This window comes from Lipotes vexillifer, unplaced genomic scaffold, assembly GCF_000442215.2.
Source record: "Lipotes vexillifer unplaced genomic scaffold, Lipotes_vexillifer_v1.1 scaffold1122, whole genome shotgun sequence".
In the NCBI taxonomy this organism is placed as follows: domain Eukaryota; kingdom Metazoa; phylum Chordata; class Mammalia; order Artiodactyla; family Lipotidae; genus Lipotes; species Lipotes vexillifer.
Genome location: NW_006798649.1, coordinates 1,283,701 through 1,301,135, shown reverse-complemented (window position 1 = coordinate 1,301,135; position 17,435 = coordinate 1,283,701). Strand labels below are relative to the sequence as shown.

The following is a 17,435-nucleotide window of genomic DNA, read 5'->3' as shown; positions in this document are numbered from 1 at the left end:
ATGAGTTTCAAGAATAGGATAAAGCAAACATAGAGTTCCACTTCACTTATTCCATATAGTGCCTTCCCTCCTTGGCCATGGACTATACCTTACCCGGCCTTCACTCATATTATTGACTGGGATGGAAAATAGGCAAGAAGGAGAGTGTGATGATATAAATCCATTACTCCAAAAACAATTTAAACAACGTATCTAACCTAATGGGTCACTAGAGACATCAAAAGGTCGTTAACGAGAGAGTGGTTCAAGATGGTGGAGTAGAAGGACGTGCTCTCACTCCCTCTTGCGAGAACACCAGAATCACAACTAATTGCTGAACAATCATTGACAGGAAGACACAGGAACTCACCAAAAAAGATACCTGGCATCCAAAGACAAAGGAGAAGCCACAATGAGATGGTAGGAGGGGCACAATCACAATAAAATCAAATCCCATAACTGCTGGGTGGGTGACTCACAAACTGGAGAACACTTATACCACAGAAGTCCACCCACTGGAGTATAGGTTCTGAGCCCCACGTCAGGCGTCCAAACCTGGGGGTCTGGCAACGGGAGGAGGAATTCCTAGAGAACCAGACTTTGAAGGCTAGTGGGATTTGACAGCAGGACTTCGACAGGACTGGGGGAAACAGAGACTCCACTCTTGGGGGGCACACACAAAGTAGTGTGTGCACTGGGACCCAGGGGAAGGAGCAGTGACCCCAGGGGAGACTGAACCAGACCTACCTGCTAGTATTGGAGGGTTTCCTGCAGAGGTGGGGTGTGGCTCTTGTCTCACCGTGAGGACAAGGACACTGGCAGCAGAAGTTCTGGGAAGTACTCCTTGGCGTGAGCCCTCCCAGAGTCTGCCATTAGCTGCACCAAAGAGCCCAGGTAGGCTCCAGTGTTGGGTTGCCTCAGGCCAAACAACCAACAGGGAGGGAACCCAGCCCCAGCCATCAGCAGTCAAGCGGATCAAAGTTTTACTGAGCTCTGCCCACCAGAGCAACAGCCAGCTCTACCCACCACCAGTCCCTCCCATCAGGAAACTTGCACAAGCATCTTAGATAGCCTCATCCACCAGAGGGCAGAGAGCAGAAGCAAGAAGAACTACAGTCTTGTAGCCTGTGGAACAAAAACCACATTCACAGAAAGACAAGATGAAAAGGCAGAGGGCTATGTACCAGATGAAGGAACAAGATAAAACCCCAGAGAAACAACTAAAGTGGAGATAGGCAGCCTTTCAAAAAAAGGATTCAGAATAATGATAGTGAAGATGATTCAGGACCTCAGAAAAAGAATAGAGGCAAAGATCGAGAAGATGCAAGAAATGTTTAACAAAGACCGAGAGAGCTTCCCTGGTGGTGCAGTTTTGAGATTCCACCTGCCAATGCAGGGGACAAGGGTTCGTGCCTTGGTCTGGGAGGATCCCACATGCCGCGGAGCGGCTGGGCCCGTGAGCCATGGCCGCTGAGCCTGCGCATCCAGAGCCTGTGCTCTGCAATGGGAGAGGCCACAGCAGTGAGAGGCCCGCGTACCGCCAAAAAAAAAAAAAAAAAAAAATAGCAAAGACCGAGAAGAATTAAAGAACAAACAAACAGAGATGAACAATACAATAACTGAAATGAAAACTGCACTAGAAGGAATCAATAGCAGAATAACTGAGGCAGAAGAACGGATAAGTGACCTGGAAGACAGAATGGTGGAATTCACTGCTGTGGAACAGAATAAAGAAAAAAGAATGAAAAGAAATGAAGACAGCCTAAGAGACCTCTGGGACAACATTAAACACAACAACATTCACATTTTAGAGGTCCCAGAAGAAGAGAGAGAGAAAGGACCAGAGAAAATATTTGAAGAGATTATAGTCGAAAACTTCCCTAACATGGGGAAGGAAATAGCCACCCAAGTGCAGGAAGCACAGAGAGTCCCATACAGAATAAACCCAAGGAGAAACACGCCAAGACACATAGTAATCAAACTGGCAAAAATTAAAGACAAAGAAAAATTATTGAAAGCAGCAAGGGAAAAATGACAAGTAACATACAAAGGAACTCCCATAAGTTTAACAGCTGATTTCTCAGCAGAAACTCTACAAGCCAGAAGGGAGTGGCATGATTTACTTAAAGTGATGAAAGGGAAGAACCTACAACCAAGATTACTCTACCCGGCAAGGATCTCATTCAGATTCGATGGAGAAATCAAAAGCTAAGAGAATTCAGCACCACCAAACCAGCTCTACATCAAATGCTAAGGGAACTTCTCAAAGTGGGAAACACAAGAGAAGAAAAGGACCTACAAAAACAAACCCCAGATAATTCAGAAAATGGTAATAGGAACATACATATCGATAATTACCTTAAACGTGAATGGATTAAATGCTCCAACGAAAAGACACAGGCTTGCTGAATGGATACAAAAACGAGACCCATCTATATGCTGTCTACAAGAGACCCACTTCAGACCTAGGGACACATACAGACTGAAAGTGAGGGGATGGAAAAAGATATTCCATGCAAATGGAAATCAAAAGAAAGCTGGAGTAGCAATACTCATACCAGATAAAATAGACTTTAAAATTAAGAATGTTACAAGAGACAAGGAAGGACACTACCTAATGATCAAAGGATCAATCCAAGAAGAAGATACAACAATTATATATGCACCCAACATAGGAGCACCTCAATACGTAAGGCAACCGCTAAACAGCTATAAAAAAGGAAATCGACAGTAACACAATAATAGTGGGGGACTTTAACACCTCACACCAATGGACAGATCATCCAAACAGAAAATTAATAAGGAAACAAGCATTAAATGACACAATAGACCAGATAGATTTAATTGGTATTTATAGGACATTCCATCCAAAAATAGCAGATTACACTTTCTTCTGAAGTGAGCATGGAACATTCCCCAGGGTCTCTTGGGTCACAAATCAAGACTCAAAATTTAAGAAAATTGAAATCATATCAAGCATGTTTTCTGACCACAACGTTATGAGATTAGAAATGAATTACAGGGAAAAAACCATAAAAAACACAAACACATGGAGGCTAAACAATACGTTACTAAATAACCAAGAGATCACTGAAGAAATCAAAGAGGCAATCAAAAAATACCTAGAGACAAATGACAATGAAAACACGATGATCCAAAACCTATGGGATGCAGCAAAAGCAGTTCTAAGAGGGAAGTTTATAGCTATACAAGCCTACCTCAAGAAACAACAAAAATCTCAAATAAACAGTCTAACCTTAAACTTAAAGGAACTAGAGAAAGAAGAGCAAACAAAACCCAAAGTTAGCAGAAGGAAAGAAATCATAAAGGTCAGAGCAGAAATGAATGAAATAGAAACCAAGAATACAATAGGAAAGATCAATAAAACTAAAAGCTGGTTCTTTGAGAAGGTAAACAAAATTGATAAACGGTTAGCCAGACTCATCAAGAAAAAGAGGGAGATGACTCAAATCAATAAAATTAGAAATGAAAAAGGAGAAGTTACAACAGACACCGCAGAAATACAAAGCATCCTAAGATACTACTACAGGCAACTCTATGCCAGTAAAATGGACAACCTGGAAGAAATGGACAAATTCTTAGAAAGGTATAACCTTCCAAGACTGAACCAGGAGAAATAGAAAATATGAACAGACCAGTCACAAGTAATGAAATCGAAACTGTGATTAAGAATCTTCCAACAAACAAAAGTCCAGGACCGGATGGCTTCACAGGTGAATTCTGTCAAACTTTTAGAGAAGAGCTAACACGCATCCTTCTCAAACTCTTCCAGAAAACTGCAGAGGAAGGAACCCTCCCCAACTCATACTATGAGGCCACCATCAACCTGATACCAAAACCAGACAAAGATACTACAAAAAAAGAAAGTTACAGACCAATATCACTGATGAATATAGATGCAAAAATCCTCAATTAAATACTAGAAAACAGAATCCAACAACACATTAAAAGGATCATATACCATGATCAAGTGGGATTTATCCCAGGGATGCAAGCATTCTTCAATATACGCAAATCAATCAATGTGATACAGCATATTAACAAATTGAAGAATAAAAACCATATGATCATCTCAATAGATGCAGAAAAAGCTTTTGACAAAATTCAACACCCATTTATGATAAAAACTCTCCAGAAAGTGGGCACAGAGGGAACCTACCTCAACATAATAAAGGCCATATATGACAAACCTACAGCAGACATCATTCTCAGTGGTGAAAAACTGAAAGCATTTCCTCTAAGATCAGGAACAAGACAAGGATGTTCACTCTCACCACTATTATTCAACATAGTTTTGGAAGTCCTAGCCACGGCAATCAGAGAAGAAAAAGAAAGAAAAGGAATACAAATTGGAAAAGAAGAAGTAAAACTGTCACTGTTTGCAGATGACATGATAATATACATAGAGAATCCTAAAGATGCCAGCAGAAAACTACTAGAGGTAATCAATGAATTTGGTAAAGTTGCAGGATACAAAATTAATGCATTCCTATACACTAATGATGAAAAATCTGAAAGAGAAATAAAGGAAACACTCCCATTTACCATTGCAACAAAAAGAATAAAATACCTAGGAATAAACCTACCTAGGGAAACAAAAGACCTGTATGCAGAAAACTATAAGACACTGATGAAAGAAATTAAAGATGATACCAACAGATGGAGAGATATACCATGTTCTTGGATTGGAAGAATTAACATTGTGAAAATGACTATACTATCCAAAGCAATCTACAGATTGAATGCAATCCCTATCAAATTACCAATGGCATTTTTTTACAGAACTAGAACAAAAAATCTTAAAATTTGTATGGTGACACAAAAGACCCCGAATAGCCAAAGCAGTCTTGAGGGAAAAGAACGGAGCTGGAGGAATCAGACTCCCTGACTTCAGATTATACTACAAAGCTACAGTAATCAAGACAATATGGTACTGGCACAAAAACAGCAATATAGATCAATGGAACAAGATAGAAAGCCCAGAGATAAACCCATGCACCTATGGTCAACTAATCTATGACAAAGGAGGCAAGGATATACAATGGAGAAAAGACAGTCTCTTCAATAAGTGGTGCTGTGAAAACTGGACAGCTACATATAAAAGAATGAAATTAGAACACTGCCTAACATCATACACAAAAATAAACTCAAAATGTATTAGAGACCTAAATGTAAGACCGGACACTATAAAACTCTTAGAGCAAAACAGAGGAAGAACACTCTTTGACATAAATCATGCAAGATCTTTTTTGATCCACCTCCTAGAGTAATGGAAATAAAAACAAAAATAAGCAAATAGGACCTAATGAAACTTAAAAGCTTTTGCACAGCAAAGGAAACCATAAACAAGATGAAAAGACAGCCTTCAGAATGGGAGAAAATATTTGCAAATGAATCAATGGACAAAGGATTAATCCCTGAGGTATATAAACAGCTCTTGCAGCTCAATATTAAAAAAACAAACAACCCAATCCAAAAATGGGCAGAAGACCTTAATAGACATTTCTCCAAAGAAGACATACAGATGGCCAAGAAGCAAATGAAAAGCTGCTCAACATCACTAATTATTAGAGAAATGCAAATCAAAACTACAGTCACACCAGTTAGAATGGGCATCATCAGAAAATCTACAAACAAGAAATGCTGGAGAGGGCATGGAGAAAAGGAAACCCTCCTGAACTGTTGGTGGGAATGTAAATTGATACAGCCACTATGGAGAACAGTATGGAGGCCCCTTAAAAAACTAAAAACAGAATTACCATATGATCCAGGAATCCTGCTACTGGGCATGTACCCAGAGAAAACCATAATTCAGAAAGACACATGCACCCCAATGTTCATTGCAGCAGTATTTACAATAGCCAGGTCATGGAAGCAATCTAAATGCCCATCGACAGATGAATGGATAAAGAAGATGTGGTACATATATACAATGGAATATTACTCAGCCATAAAAAGGGGTGGGGGTGGGGGTGGGATGAATTGGGCGATTGGGATTGACATGTATACACAGATGTGTATAAAATTGATGACTAATAAGAACCTGCTGTATAAAAAAATAAAATTCAAGAATTCAATAAATAAATAAAAAGTCATTAACATTACTTCCCGCCAATTCTTCCTCTTTAGAATAATCTTAATCTCAGCCCAAAGGGTAATACAGACTAACTGATTAGGTGAACATTAAAAGTTTCTCTGAAAAGTACCTACTGTTTCTTTTAGAAAAGGGACTCTAGAGCTGTTGGGTAGAATAACAATAACATTTTTAAAAAGTGTTCACCCGCTAGTGGTAATGCTGTTTTTTTCTCCCAGGCCTCATCCTCTTGGGCAGTTTTTGTAAGGACTCTGTCAGTCTGCTTTAAATTGGGGTCCTACAACTACTGAGTTGTGTTTGTCCCCACATTGGGAGAAAGTGTGGTAGGGCGGGTGGAGGAGGAAGAATTTCTCCTCTATCTTCTTATTATCTCCAGCTGGGCCTAAGAATTAAACTGACATAAGACAGATAAACAGGAGAAAAGCATAAGCACTTTGTTAAATTTTACATGTACATGGGAGTCCTCACAAAAGAATGAAGACCCAAAGAAACAGAGTTGAAGTGGACAAAGAAGTAAATTATGAAAGCGTGACAAGACAAAGGGGCTTGGGCTAGGGAAGTTAACGGTGGGAAAGTAACTAGGAAGGTACTGGCTAGTTTAACATGGCTTATTTGTACAGATTTTTCTTGATCTCGACTCCCAGTCTCTGGTGATAAGAATGTTGCTTTCCTTCTGTTATAGGGAGGACATCTTCCCAATGGGGGTTTTATTTTGCTTTCAGGAATATAAAGGGGAGGTCAGAGTGCCCTTCTTATACCTGCTGTTTGTCGAGTGCCTTTAGCTCAAAATAATCCTTATGCCAAAGTGGCATTCTGGGGGATGGCATATTGTGCCACCCTGCAGGGACATTGTTTACCATTAAGTATTCACCTGGCCCCCTGAGACTTAAGAACAGTTCCTGCTCTGCCCTGTGTTCCACTTTTTATCTGCTTAGAGAAATGGAGAAACATGGCTTCTTTTTTGTTCTGTTTTGCCTTTTAAGCTACTGCTTCCTCATCTACAAATGGGGATAATAATAATTTATGTCTGGTAGAATTGTGAGCATTAAATGAAATGGGGCAAATAAAGTGATGTACTTAGAAAGGGCTCAGTAAATATTATTGTGGGTGAGGAAAAATAATTTTCCCTCTACCATTCTAGGTTCTTGGCTGAGACACCCCTGTTATAAAAAGATTAATGGGGGAGAAACAACCAGAAATTTAATAACATGTGTACCTCCTGTACACGTGGGAGATACCCTGGAAAAACCGTGTGACTCCAAAATGGCCCAAGCCACTACCTTAAATACGATTTCCAGCTAAAGATAAAAACACTACTGGGGTGGGGTGAGGTGGGGGGAGTCATTTATGGGCGGTTATCAGGAAAAGCACAGTAAAGAAGGGTAAGGTGGTTATGCAGTTTTAAGTGGTTGCTTTCTGCATTGATAAGAGTTTCTAGAGATTTTGAGCCCTCCTCTTCCTGGTACTGGAGGAAGACACCCTTACAAGTGGAGATTTCTCTTTTAAATATGTCTCTTACGAAAGGGTAACTTCTCAGTTTCCAGAGCTTCACCTGTGTCTGCTGTTTCTTAAAAATAACCTGTTCAAAATAATATGTCAAAGAGGCATGTTTTGGGATGATATGTTTCGTTCCCCTTCATTATCTTAAACAGATAAACAAAATGCGTTGCTGCTTTAGCTGCTCTCCTCCTTGTAGTTTGAAACGTTTGTTTAGAAGTTACCCAAATCAAGATAATCTGTTTTTAAGAATCATCAAGAAAAAAAAAGTCTTGGCTTGCATTTAAGACAATCTGAATTTTCCTGCAGCCAGAGTTGGCAGGGTTAATGCGCTCCAGCCGAGAGGCCATGCTGTTACCTTCCGGCAGCCGCATATGCAGATGCTGTTGTATTAATTACAAAAGAAAACCTGATTAACTCGAAAGTCCTTTAACTGTCAGTGAGGCAGCTGCTCAAATCTGAAACAGATTTTCTTCCTCCCTCCTACTGGTCAGTCTACAGTTTTTAATCTCTTCTTAAGAAAACTGCTAAAACTGCCTGGCAGGTCCTCAGAGCCCCTGGCTAGTTCAGTCAGCTTTTGATCTGCCGTTATAGTAGTCCAGGGAGAGCTCGAGCAATTAAATTCACGTACAGTTTAAAATAAAAACAATCAGACCAACTGCCCATCCCCCTCAGTTATTTTTCTTTCAACAGTTAAAACCTGATGGAATCCTGGAATTTCAGAACTGGAAGGGGTGTTAAAGATGATCTAATCCAAGTCCCTTAGTTCACCGATGAGAAATCCAAAGCTGAGAGAAGCAAGTAGATTGCCAGTCAGTGGTGAAGCCCGGGATCAGAGCGTCTGCCCTCGGCTGGCGCTCTGCCCACTCCCTCGCTGCGCTCCTCCCTCACCAACGCATTTGCCGAGAGTAGCAAGGAGTGAAATGATCTCGTTTCAGCTTCATTTCTCTCCATGCTCTTGTTCAAATCTTGTAGGCACGTTGAAGAGCAATGAAAAAGCTCCAGATTAGTGGGAGAAGCAAAGGCCTTGGATAATGACGTTTTGAAAGACAGATGGCAATATCCATTTTGAAGAACTTTTCTCAGTCCAGTGGGTTGCACGCAGAACCCTAGCAGAGTGCGTGGAAATGAAAATTAGAACTGGTTTCGCTGTCAGCCCCCTCTCCCGTTGCACTGGCCTATGGTTGTTAGACTCTAGCGGGTTTATTTATAGTGACTATTTTTGTCACTACAGAGATGGGGGTGTGATAGTTTGGACCAGATGAGTAATGGGGTATGTCCACTGTGGTTTTGGCCAATGCAGCATGGTTTACTGGCTTTCCTATAGTTGACCCTGAGGTCTCAGAGGTGTTAAGATCTTTCTCTCTGGTCCTGAAAAATGGTTAGTTGGTTTTTGTTCTCTGTTACCTTCTCTCCCAGCAGCAGCAGTCACAAAACTCATTTAAGCTTATTTTTGTTATGGCTTTTATTTAGGCTTATTTTTATAACTTTTGTTATAGGAGTTTGGACACTCAGACACCGCCTGAGATCTGAGGAAGATCGGGAAAAGAGAAAGAACAGGAAGGGTAGATAAGAGTGAATCTAACTGGACTTCTCACTGCTCAGGCTGAGACTGTGGTCTGCAGGTGAATGGGGAGGTACTATTCTGTCTCCATGTTGAGATGAAGGAGGTTTTTAGGAATGACAGTTGCTCCTATGCTATTCATGGTACCGGACTGTTCATCATGCTACTGGACTTTTCTGAGTACTTAGTAGAACCACTTCTGTCTTTCTGTAGACAATTCTCCATGGTAAATGGATTCTTACACAAAGCAAGAAAGCATATAACAAAGCACGAACTATTTTTTAGTCATTGTGTTGGGTGTTGAGGATACAGAGGGAAATATGATGGTTCTTCCTGCTTTTGGTAATTATAAACATACAACTAGAATAGTCTGTATAGGGGAGCAAGATTTGCCATCTCAAAATGTGTCTCTGTGGTATGAAGATTATTTTAGGCTTGGTTGTTTTAAAGAAACAAAAGGCTCAGGAAGAGCTTTTGTCTCCTCTGCCTTAACTGCCTAAAAGAATTTAGATAGAGGACCTATCCTAGAAAGAGAGCTATCACCAGGGCTGGCTACAGTGTAATATGAACCAGGTGTAGTAGTCAGGGGAGGAACCTAGCAAGGCCTGTTTGGTCAAAGTCCTCTCTATGTCCCATTGTTTCTGGATGGCCCAGCAAACATTTTACCAAACATTTACTCTTCATTCTTACTGTGAATTGCCTTGTTTCCCTGTAAAGACCGAGCCCCCTACCCGCTCTCCTTAGTCCAGGATGACATATGTATCTCATTTAACCCGTCTTTGGAATCTCATGTTCGGATTCCCCATGTGTACCTAATTAAATTTCATTTTCTCCTGGTAATCTGTCTCATGTCAATTTAATTCTTAGACCCAGCCAGAGGAAACTAAAAGGGTAGAGGAAAATTGTTTTTCCTCCCTGACAACTGTGGTAAGTGTTGTTTAGTTGTCAATAAGATATGAAGGGACTCAGGACTCACTACTTGCTAAGTGGTCGGACAGCAATTGGCTGTGTCCCCTTGCTTTTAGATTGTATCAGTGGGTCAAAAATTAGACCAGTGGTCTGGTGTTTTACTCTCGCGCTTAGTAAATACCTTGCACAGAATTGGGCACTCAGTTAACACTTTGCCTTCTCATCTCTGTCCCAGGAGAACAGATTTCCTGTTTCATGTCTCGTATTACTGGTTTGCATGTGCTGGCCAGGTGAGGTACTTATAGGCCGACATGAAAGGAAGGGCTTAATGAAATTCATAAAGGGGGCTGGGTGAAAGCCAACTTCCTTAAATCTTTTGGTGGTGCCATTTGTGGGAGAGAAAAAGATTTGAGGATTTGAAATACTGAGTTTGAAGCAGGATAGGCAGAGTCTGAAGTAGGACAACCTCTTAAATGAATCAGGCCTCTCTTGTTTAATTACATAAACAAAATGAATAGCTCATGGTTAAGTGACTAAAGCAAATACTGTTTCACTTGGTGCCACCCTAAATTTCAATTAAGATGTATGTATTTGGCTCGGAGATTGGACTTCTAACAGCCTAAGAACCATGTGTCTGTGCCTTTCTGGACAAACACAAAGTTGCCTGAATCTTAGACTTGCGCAGGCACTGGCACTGAACAAGCTGGGGAGTGATCGAGTTCAGAATATGAGAGTTCTAGTCAACTAATTTCTGGTTCTTTTTCCCAAATAGATGTTCTCATACTTTAGGAAGACTTTTGTTTTCTCTCTTTTTAAAAAAAAATTAAATTATTTTTTATTTTCATTTATTTATTTTTGGCTGCATTGGGTCTCCATTGCTGCACGTGGGCTTTCTCTAGCTGCAGTTAGCGGGGGCTACTCTTCATTGCGGTGCACGGGCTTCTCATTGTGGTGGCTTCTCTCGTTGCGGAGCACGGGCTCTACGCACGCGGGCTTCAGTAGTTGTGGCATGCAGGCTCAGTAGTTGTGGCTCGTGGGCTCTAGAGCACAGGCTCAGTAGTTGTGGCGCATGGGGTTAGTTGCTCTGAGGCATGTGGGATCTTCCCAGACCAGGGCTCGAACCCGTGTCACCTGCATTGGCAGGCAGATTCTTAATCACTGTGCCACCAGGGAAGTCCCTTGTTTTCTCTTGAGTATTATTTGATCTGTTTAGATGAGTGTGGTGTCCTGAAAGGATATTTCTGAGATGGATCACATCTCTTCCTAGATTTGCCTGGATTTTATCCTAACAGGTGGTTCTTTCCCTTTGTCTTATTCAGGGTCTTGTCCTCCATAAACTGAAAGAATGTGATTTGATTAGGAGATATTGATCTTAATTGAGCACCCAGTGTTTTAAGAAAACAGATGACTTGGCAGCTAGGATGCTGTCACCAGCCATCAGTGAAATGAACCAGAAAAGATTCTAGAGCTTATGCACACTTGAATAACATTTTATTTCAATACATGCGTATTTAAAGACTGGCTGATACATTTAGTTATAAAATATGTTATAAATGAGGAAAATAAGCTAAAACTGCATGTGGTAGAGTCATTTTAAAGGGCCTTTATATGTTCAAGTATTAGGTCTTGTGTCACAAGGAAGGTTTTCATTTTGATTCTTGGATTCACATCCCAGTTCGTGTAGTCTTTTCTGGCTTTGTCAGTTTAATGATCTTGTACTTGAGTTCCTTGTAAACTCCTTAGGCTGTCCCTCCACTGGTTGAAAAACGAGAGGGGAGGGTAGATCGGGTCACTGCCACCTTTCTGGATAGAAACAACTGTTCTGGGAATGAGCCAGAGAGGGGAATCCTGTTTGATATTTGAGGAACCTTTTCTGACTGGGGTGTTTTCCTGGTATCTCCTTCAGCCAAGAGCTTCCTAGAAATTTCTTTTCTAGGAGCCTGACATCCTAATGGGATCTCCCTGGAAGTCTCTCCCTACTCCTCCTCACTCTTCTCTCTGTACTCCTTTCTCCTTCTCCACCCTCCCCTTCCCCAACCAGGCCAGCTGAGCTGCATTTCCTTCCCACCTAAGGAAGAGAAGTACCTCCAGCAGATTGTGGACTGCCTCCCCTGCATCTTGATCCTCGGCCAGGACTGTAATGTCAAGTGCCAGCTGTTGAACCTGCTCTTGGGGGTGCAGGTGCTTCCCACCACCAAGCTGGGCAGTGAGGAGAACTGTAAGCTTCGGCGCCTCCGCTTCACCTATGGGACTCAGACTCGGGTCAGCCTGGCACTCCCTGGCCAGTATGAACTAGTGCACACGCTGGTTGCTCACCAGGGCAACTGGGACACCATCCCTGAGGAGGACCTGGAGGTCCAAGAGGACAGTGAGGATGCTGCCCATGTTTTAGCCGAACTGGAGGTGACGATGCACCATGCTCTCTTACAGGTACCAAACTCATACTTATATAGTTGCACAGATATATACCAGCTTTCCTTGTATTTGAGCTTTCTCAGAAAATAATTTGGCAATATGTACTCTGGGCTCTGAGCATCAGCTGATGCTCAGAGTCAAAGGAACATGATCTAGGAAGTTGAAAACCAGACAAGGCTGTAGCAGTGCCCATCGCTGCCTCTACTACCATGCTGCAAGGCCCTGGGCAATTTGCTTAATTCCTGTCTAAAATTGAAGGAATGTGTTACTTGCATCTCAACTGTGCTTTGACAGAATTAGGATCAAGGTTAGAAATCCTTTTTTCATTTCTTAGCAGGAAGGTGTCGCTAGGATTGTCTCTAGCCATCCCTTTCTGAAAGGTGCAAATAAGATGATTAATGTTCTTATTTGAGTTGAGAACAAGTGAAGAACTTTTGAAGTTTTCCTTAGACCTGCCATTATTTACTAAGTGAGACAGATCATGTCTCCTACTTTCTAAGGGACTTCAGAACTTGAGGACAGGTCTGGCTCAATGTAAGGAGATATGGAGATCCCCATCTGAAGAATATCTTTGCTTTTCTCAAAGATATTCTTCCAACTCCCAAACAGAACATAGGTCTTGCGGCATCTCCTAAAAGATCATATTGTCTATCTGGTATTCAGATCTCCATTTAGGAAGGACTCGTCTCTGTATAGCTAGGACTGGGCTACTGTATAGCTAGGACTGGGCTATTTGATTAGGCCAAATGGGGATGAGCAGAGGATGTGACTATGTTGGGGGTCAGGAGAATGGCGGGGATGGGCAGGGAAGGTGACTATGTCAGGGATCAGGAGCTGGTAGGAATAAAAGAATGCAGATGTGCTCAAAACAGAGCATCCATCACCTTGGTTAGCTGTGCCAGGAAGGAAGGGCTAGTTTGGCAGGACTAGGAGAACGGTTTCTTCTTCTCTTCACCTACCCCTGTTCTAGAAGGCTTGATCTCAGTCAGTGAGTGAGTCCTTTGGTTGTGGCCTCAGCCTATGATCCTCTAGAAGTAGAAACTGTCATCTCATTTCCTTCCAGAGTCCAGATTTCTTTTATCTTGATAAATGCTAGAGGGGGCTATGTATACCAGCCAGCATTTCCTCTCAGCTCAGTTTCAGTGGTGGCTTTCCTCTGTGTTCAAACTGGGAGCGTGCACTGCTTATCTCCAGGACGATGTTAGAGTTCTTGGATAACTCTGACAGTAGCTCTGACAGTGATCTTTGTTTATTGACTGAGCCTCTGCTCAGTTGACCCGCAAACTTCTTCACAATTCATAAGTATTTGATCCATACACAATCTCTATAGTATTCTGCTCTGGTCTAGTTCCTTCAGTGTCCAATAACTTGGTGGTTTTCAAACTTTTTTAGATTTTAATTCACTCTAAGAAATAACATTTTATTATCAGGACCCAGTACATATATACACGCATACATCTGAAATAAAGTTTCATAAGACAATACTTTTACTTCTTGCAAAACACACTGATATTTTCTTCTCTATTCTATTTGACTTCTTTTTTTAAAAAAATGATGGTAGCAGCCCACTAAATTGATGATCTGACTTAATGTATTGTGACCTGCAACTTAAAAGACACTGTTAAATAGCTGAAATGACTGCTATTGGGTGGTGATTTTTCCTGTTCTTGCCTTTTGTAAAGAGTCTTGGAATGTGAACAAAGCCATCTGCAGGACAGGCACATTATCTGATTGATTTTTCTGTGTCCCTTCATTTTATTGGTTTTAATTTTTAATGCTCATTTACTTTTGCCCCATGAATTGAGGCGATAAAATAAAGTCACAGAAAAGAAAGTGAGAGCCATTTCCCAAGTGCATACCTGAGCAAGTATCTTACTGGTGAGAGTTCCCATCGCTGCTCCAGGTATACGTAGTAAGTAAGCACTCAAACTGAGTTAACAGTTAAGGAGGCTACTTGGCTGGGAGGAAAGTTGAGATACCTAATTAACTTTCTCTCTGCACAGTTGAAATATATATTCTCTTTCTTGAGAAATATTCTTCCCTTTTCTTGTGGAATTCTCCAGCCTCTCATTGTTCTATTTCATGTGGTTTGTGAGGCTTCCTTAGCTAGTGTTTCTCCGGATCTGCTTTATACTCCAGTGGGTTTGATGTGGAAACAGCATTTCTAACTTTAGAATCCCTTGATGCTGAGCCTCAGAGGGGCCTTAGCAGCCTTTGGGGCCCTCAGGCCCTGCTCAGTCACTATAGTCAGGCTCCTGTCTCCATTTAGTGTATCAGGGATGCTCAGCTTACTGCTGGGAGCATTTCCTAACTACCTTGAAGATTCTTTGTGCCAGTGAGAAAGATTTTTTTTTTTTAGCTCCAGTTATATTAGCTCTAAACAGCCAGGGCTGTGGCCAGGGAGTTAGCTCTAAGCAGCCCTTCCATTTGGTTTGTAAAGGGAGTGGTAAAGAAAGGAAACATTTAGCTAAAGGAAACCAAGATTGAAATAGGGGAAGTGAGATGTTCATTTTTAACTGTCAAATTATTAAAACAGAATTTCCCCTTACCCTCTTATACAATGGTCATTCTTCTAACACGTTACTTTAAAGGCCTCATAAATTAGCCATTTTCAGTTTGTTCTGGAATAGGCCAACTCACGTGGTACCCACATGGAATACCACAGTATTCCCAGCTTTTTAGCTCTGGGTCCCCTGAGATTCTCAGTTCATAATTCAATAATAGAGGAATACTATCAAGCTGTTAGTTTCTGAAACCTCATTTAGTGTTAAAACATAGTCCTTTTCCAGCTGGCAACACATTTTACCATTCACCATATTCACTAGTTCTGTCTTCATTTACATACTTCCCCTTCCTAACCTTCACCCCCTTTCTGGTACATACATCACCTCCTTTTCTTTTTTGTTCCTTTTACAAGTCCAGTGGAACACAGCTGTCTGCCTTAGAGTTGCCTCAATCTGATGTGTGAGTGTGTATATGTTTTTCCCTATGAACACCTATAAGAAAAGGAATAAAAAGAAGCAGAGATGATTAAACTTCCTCAGCCTAAGATGGGATTCCTGCAGCCTAGCAGTGGCATTTCATTTTCTGTGGCAGTTTCATAGCTCTCAGTTTTCTGCTCTAATCAATAGCCTGTTTATCCCTACCAGGTGTTTTCTGGCCCTCTGGACAAATGTACATGTCACCTGGCAGCCAGGCTGCCACACACTGTCATGGTTACTGGCTCATGGTGATGTCTGGTAGGGTGTATTTCAGGGAACTACACCCTACCAGACATCACCTAATGTAGACTAATGTTTCCAGGAAAGGTCTAATGACTTGCAAATAAACTTTTTTTTTTTTACTACTTTGAACTCTTAACCATTTGGAGTAGTAAAATTTTCTCTTTATAACCCTCAGTCAGTAGCCATCAATGGAAATAATCTGTTTGTAATTTCATACAGACATTGATATTTTTATTTTTTAATTTTTAAAAATTAAAAGTTTTTAATTTGATTTATAATTTTTTAGTTATTTACAGTGTTGTACAGCAAAGTGATTCAGTCATATATGTATATTTTTTCAAATTCTTTTCCATTATGGATTACTACAGGATATTGAATATAGTTCTCTGTGCTATACAGTAGGAGCTTGTTATTTATCTGTGTTATATATAGTTGTTTGTATCTGCTAATCCCAAACTCCTAATTTATCCCTCCCCCACCCTCTTTCCCCCTTGGTGACCAGAAATTTGTTTTCTTTGTCTGTGAATCTGTTTATGTTTCATAAATAGGTTCATCTGTGTCATATTTTAGATTCCACATGTAAGTGATATGGTATTTATCTTTCTAACTTACTTCACTTAGTATGATAATCTCTAGGTCCATCTATGTTGCTGCAAGTGGCATTATTTATTTCTTTTTTATGGCTGAGTAGTAGTCCATTGTGTATATATATACCACATCTTCTTTATCTATTCATCTGTCGATGGACACTTAGGTTTCTTCCATGTCTTGGCTATTGTAAATAGTGCTGCTATGAACATTGGGGTGCATGTGTCTTTTCAAATTATAGTTTTCTTTGGATATATGCCCAGGAGTGGGATTGCTGGATCATATGGCAACTCTCTTTTTAGTTTTTTAAGGAACCTCCATACTGTTCTCCATAGTGGCTGTACTAATTTACATTCCCACCAACAGTGTAGGAGGGTTCTTTTTTTTCCACACTCTCTCCAGCATTTGTTATTTGTGGACTTTTTAATGATGGCCATTCTGACTGGTATGAGGTGGTACCTCATTACGGTTTTGTTTTGCTGTTGTGATCTATTTTATTCATTTATTTTTAAAAGTTTTTATTGGAGTATAGTTGATTTACAATGTTGTGTTACTTTCAGGTGTACAGCAAAGTGAATCAGTTATACATATATATCTCCACTCGTTTTTAGATTCTTTTCCCATATAGGTCATTACAGAGTAATGAGTAGAGTTCCCTGTGCTATACAGTAGGTCCTTATTAGTTATCTCTTTTATATATAGTAGTGTATATATGTCAATCCCAGTCTCCCAACTTATCTCTCCCTGCTTTTTCCCCCACTGGAAACTATAAGTTTATTTTCTATATCTGTGACTCTATTTCTGTTTTGTAAATAAGTTCAATTGTACCATTTTTTTAGATTCCACATATAAGTGATATCATGTGATATTTGTCTTTCTCTGTCTGACTTACTTCACTCAGTATGACAATCTCTAGGACTATCCATGTTGCTGCAAATGGCATTATTTTGTTCTTTTTTATGGCCGAGTAATATTCCCTTATATATATGTACCATATCTTCTTTATCCATTCCTCTGTCGCCTCCTTATAGTTTTGATTTGCATTTCTCTACTAATTAGTGATGTTGAGCATCTTTTCATGTGCCTATTGGCCATCTGTATGTCTTCTTTGGAAAAATATCTATTTAGATTTTGTGCCCTTTTT

The 17,435-nt window shown here is 40.6% G+C and overlaps 1 protein-coding gene across 2 annotated transcripts in view; it reads left to right on the top strand.

Annotated features, from left to right (window-relative positions):
- The window catches only part of DSTYK (dual serine/threonine and tyrosine protein kinase), a 52,744-nt gene that overhangs the window by 10,726 nt on the left and 24,583 nt on the right, over positions 1–17,435 (top strand). For both annotated transcript variants that reach the window (XM_007470681.1, XM_007470680.1), the window contains exon 2: positions 12,106–12,494. In XM_007470681.1, coding sequence (XP_007470743.1) covers positions 12,106–12,494 — 389 coding nt within the window. The remainder of the gene's footprint in view (positions 1–12,105; positions 12,495–17,435) is intronic.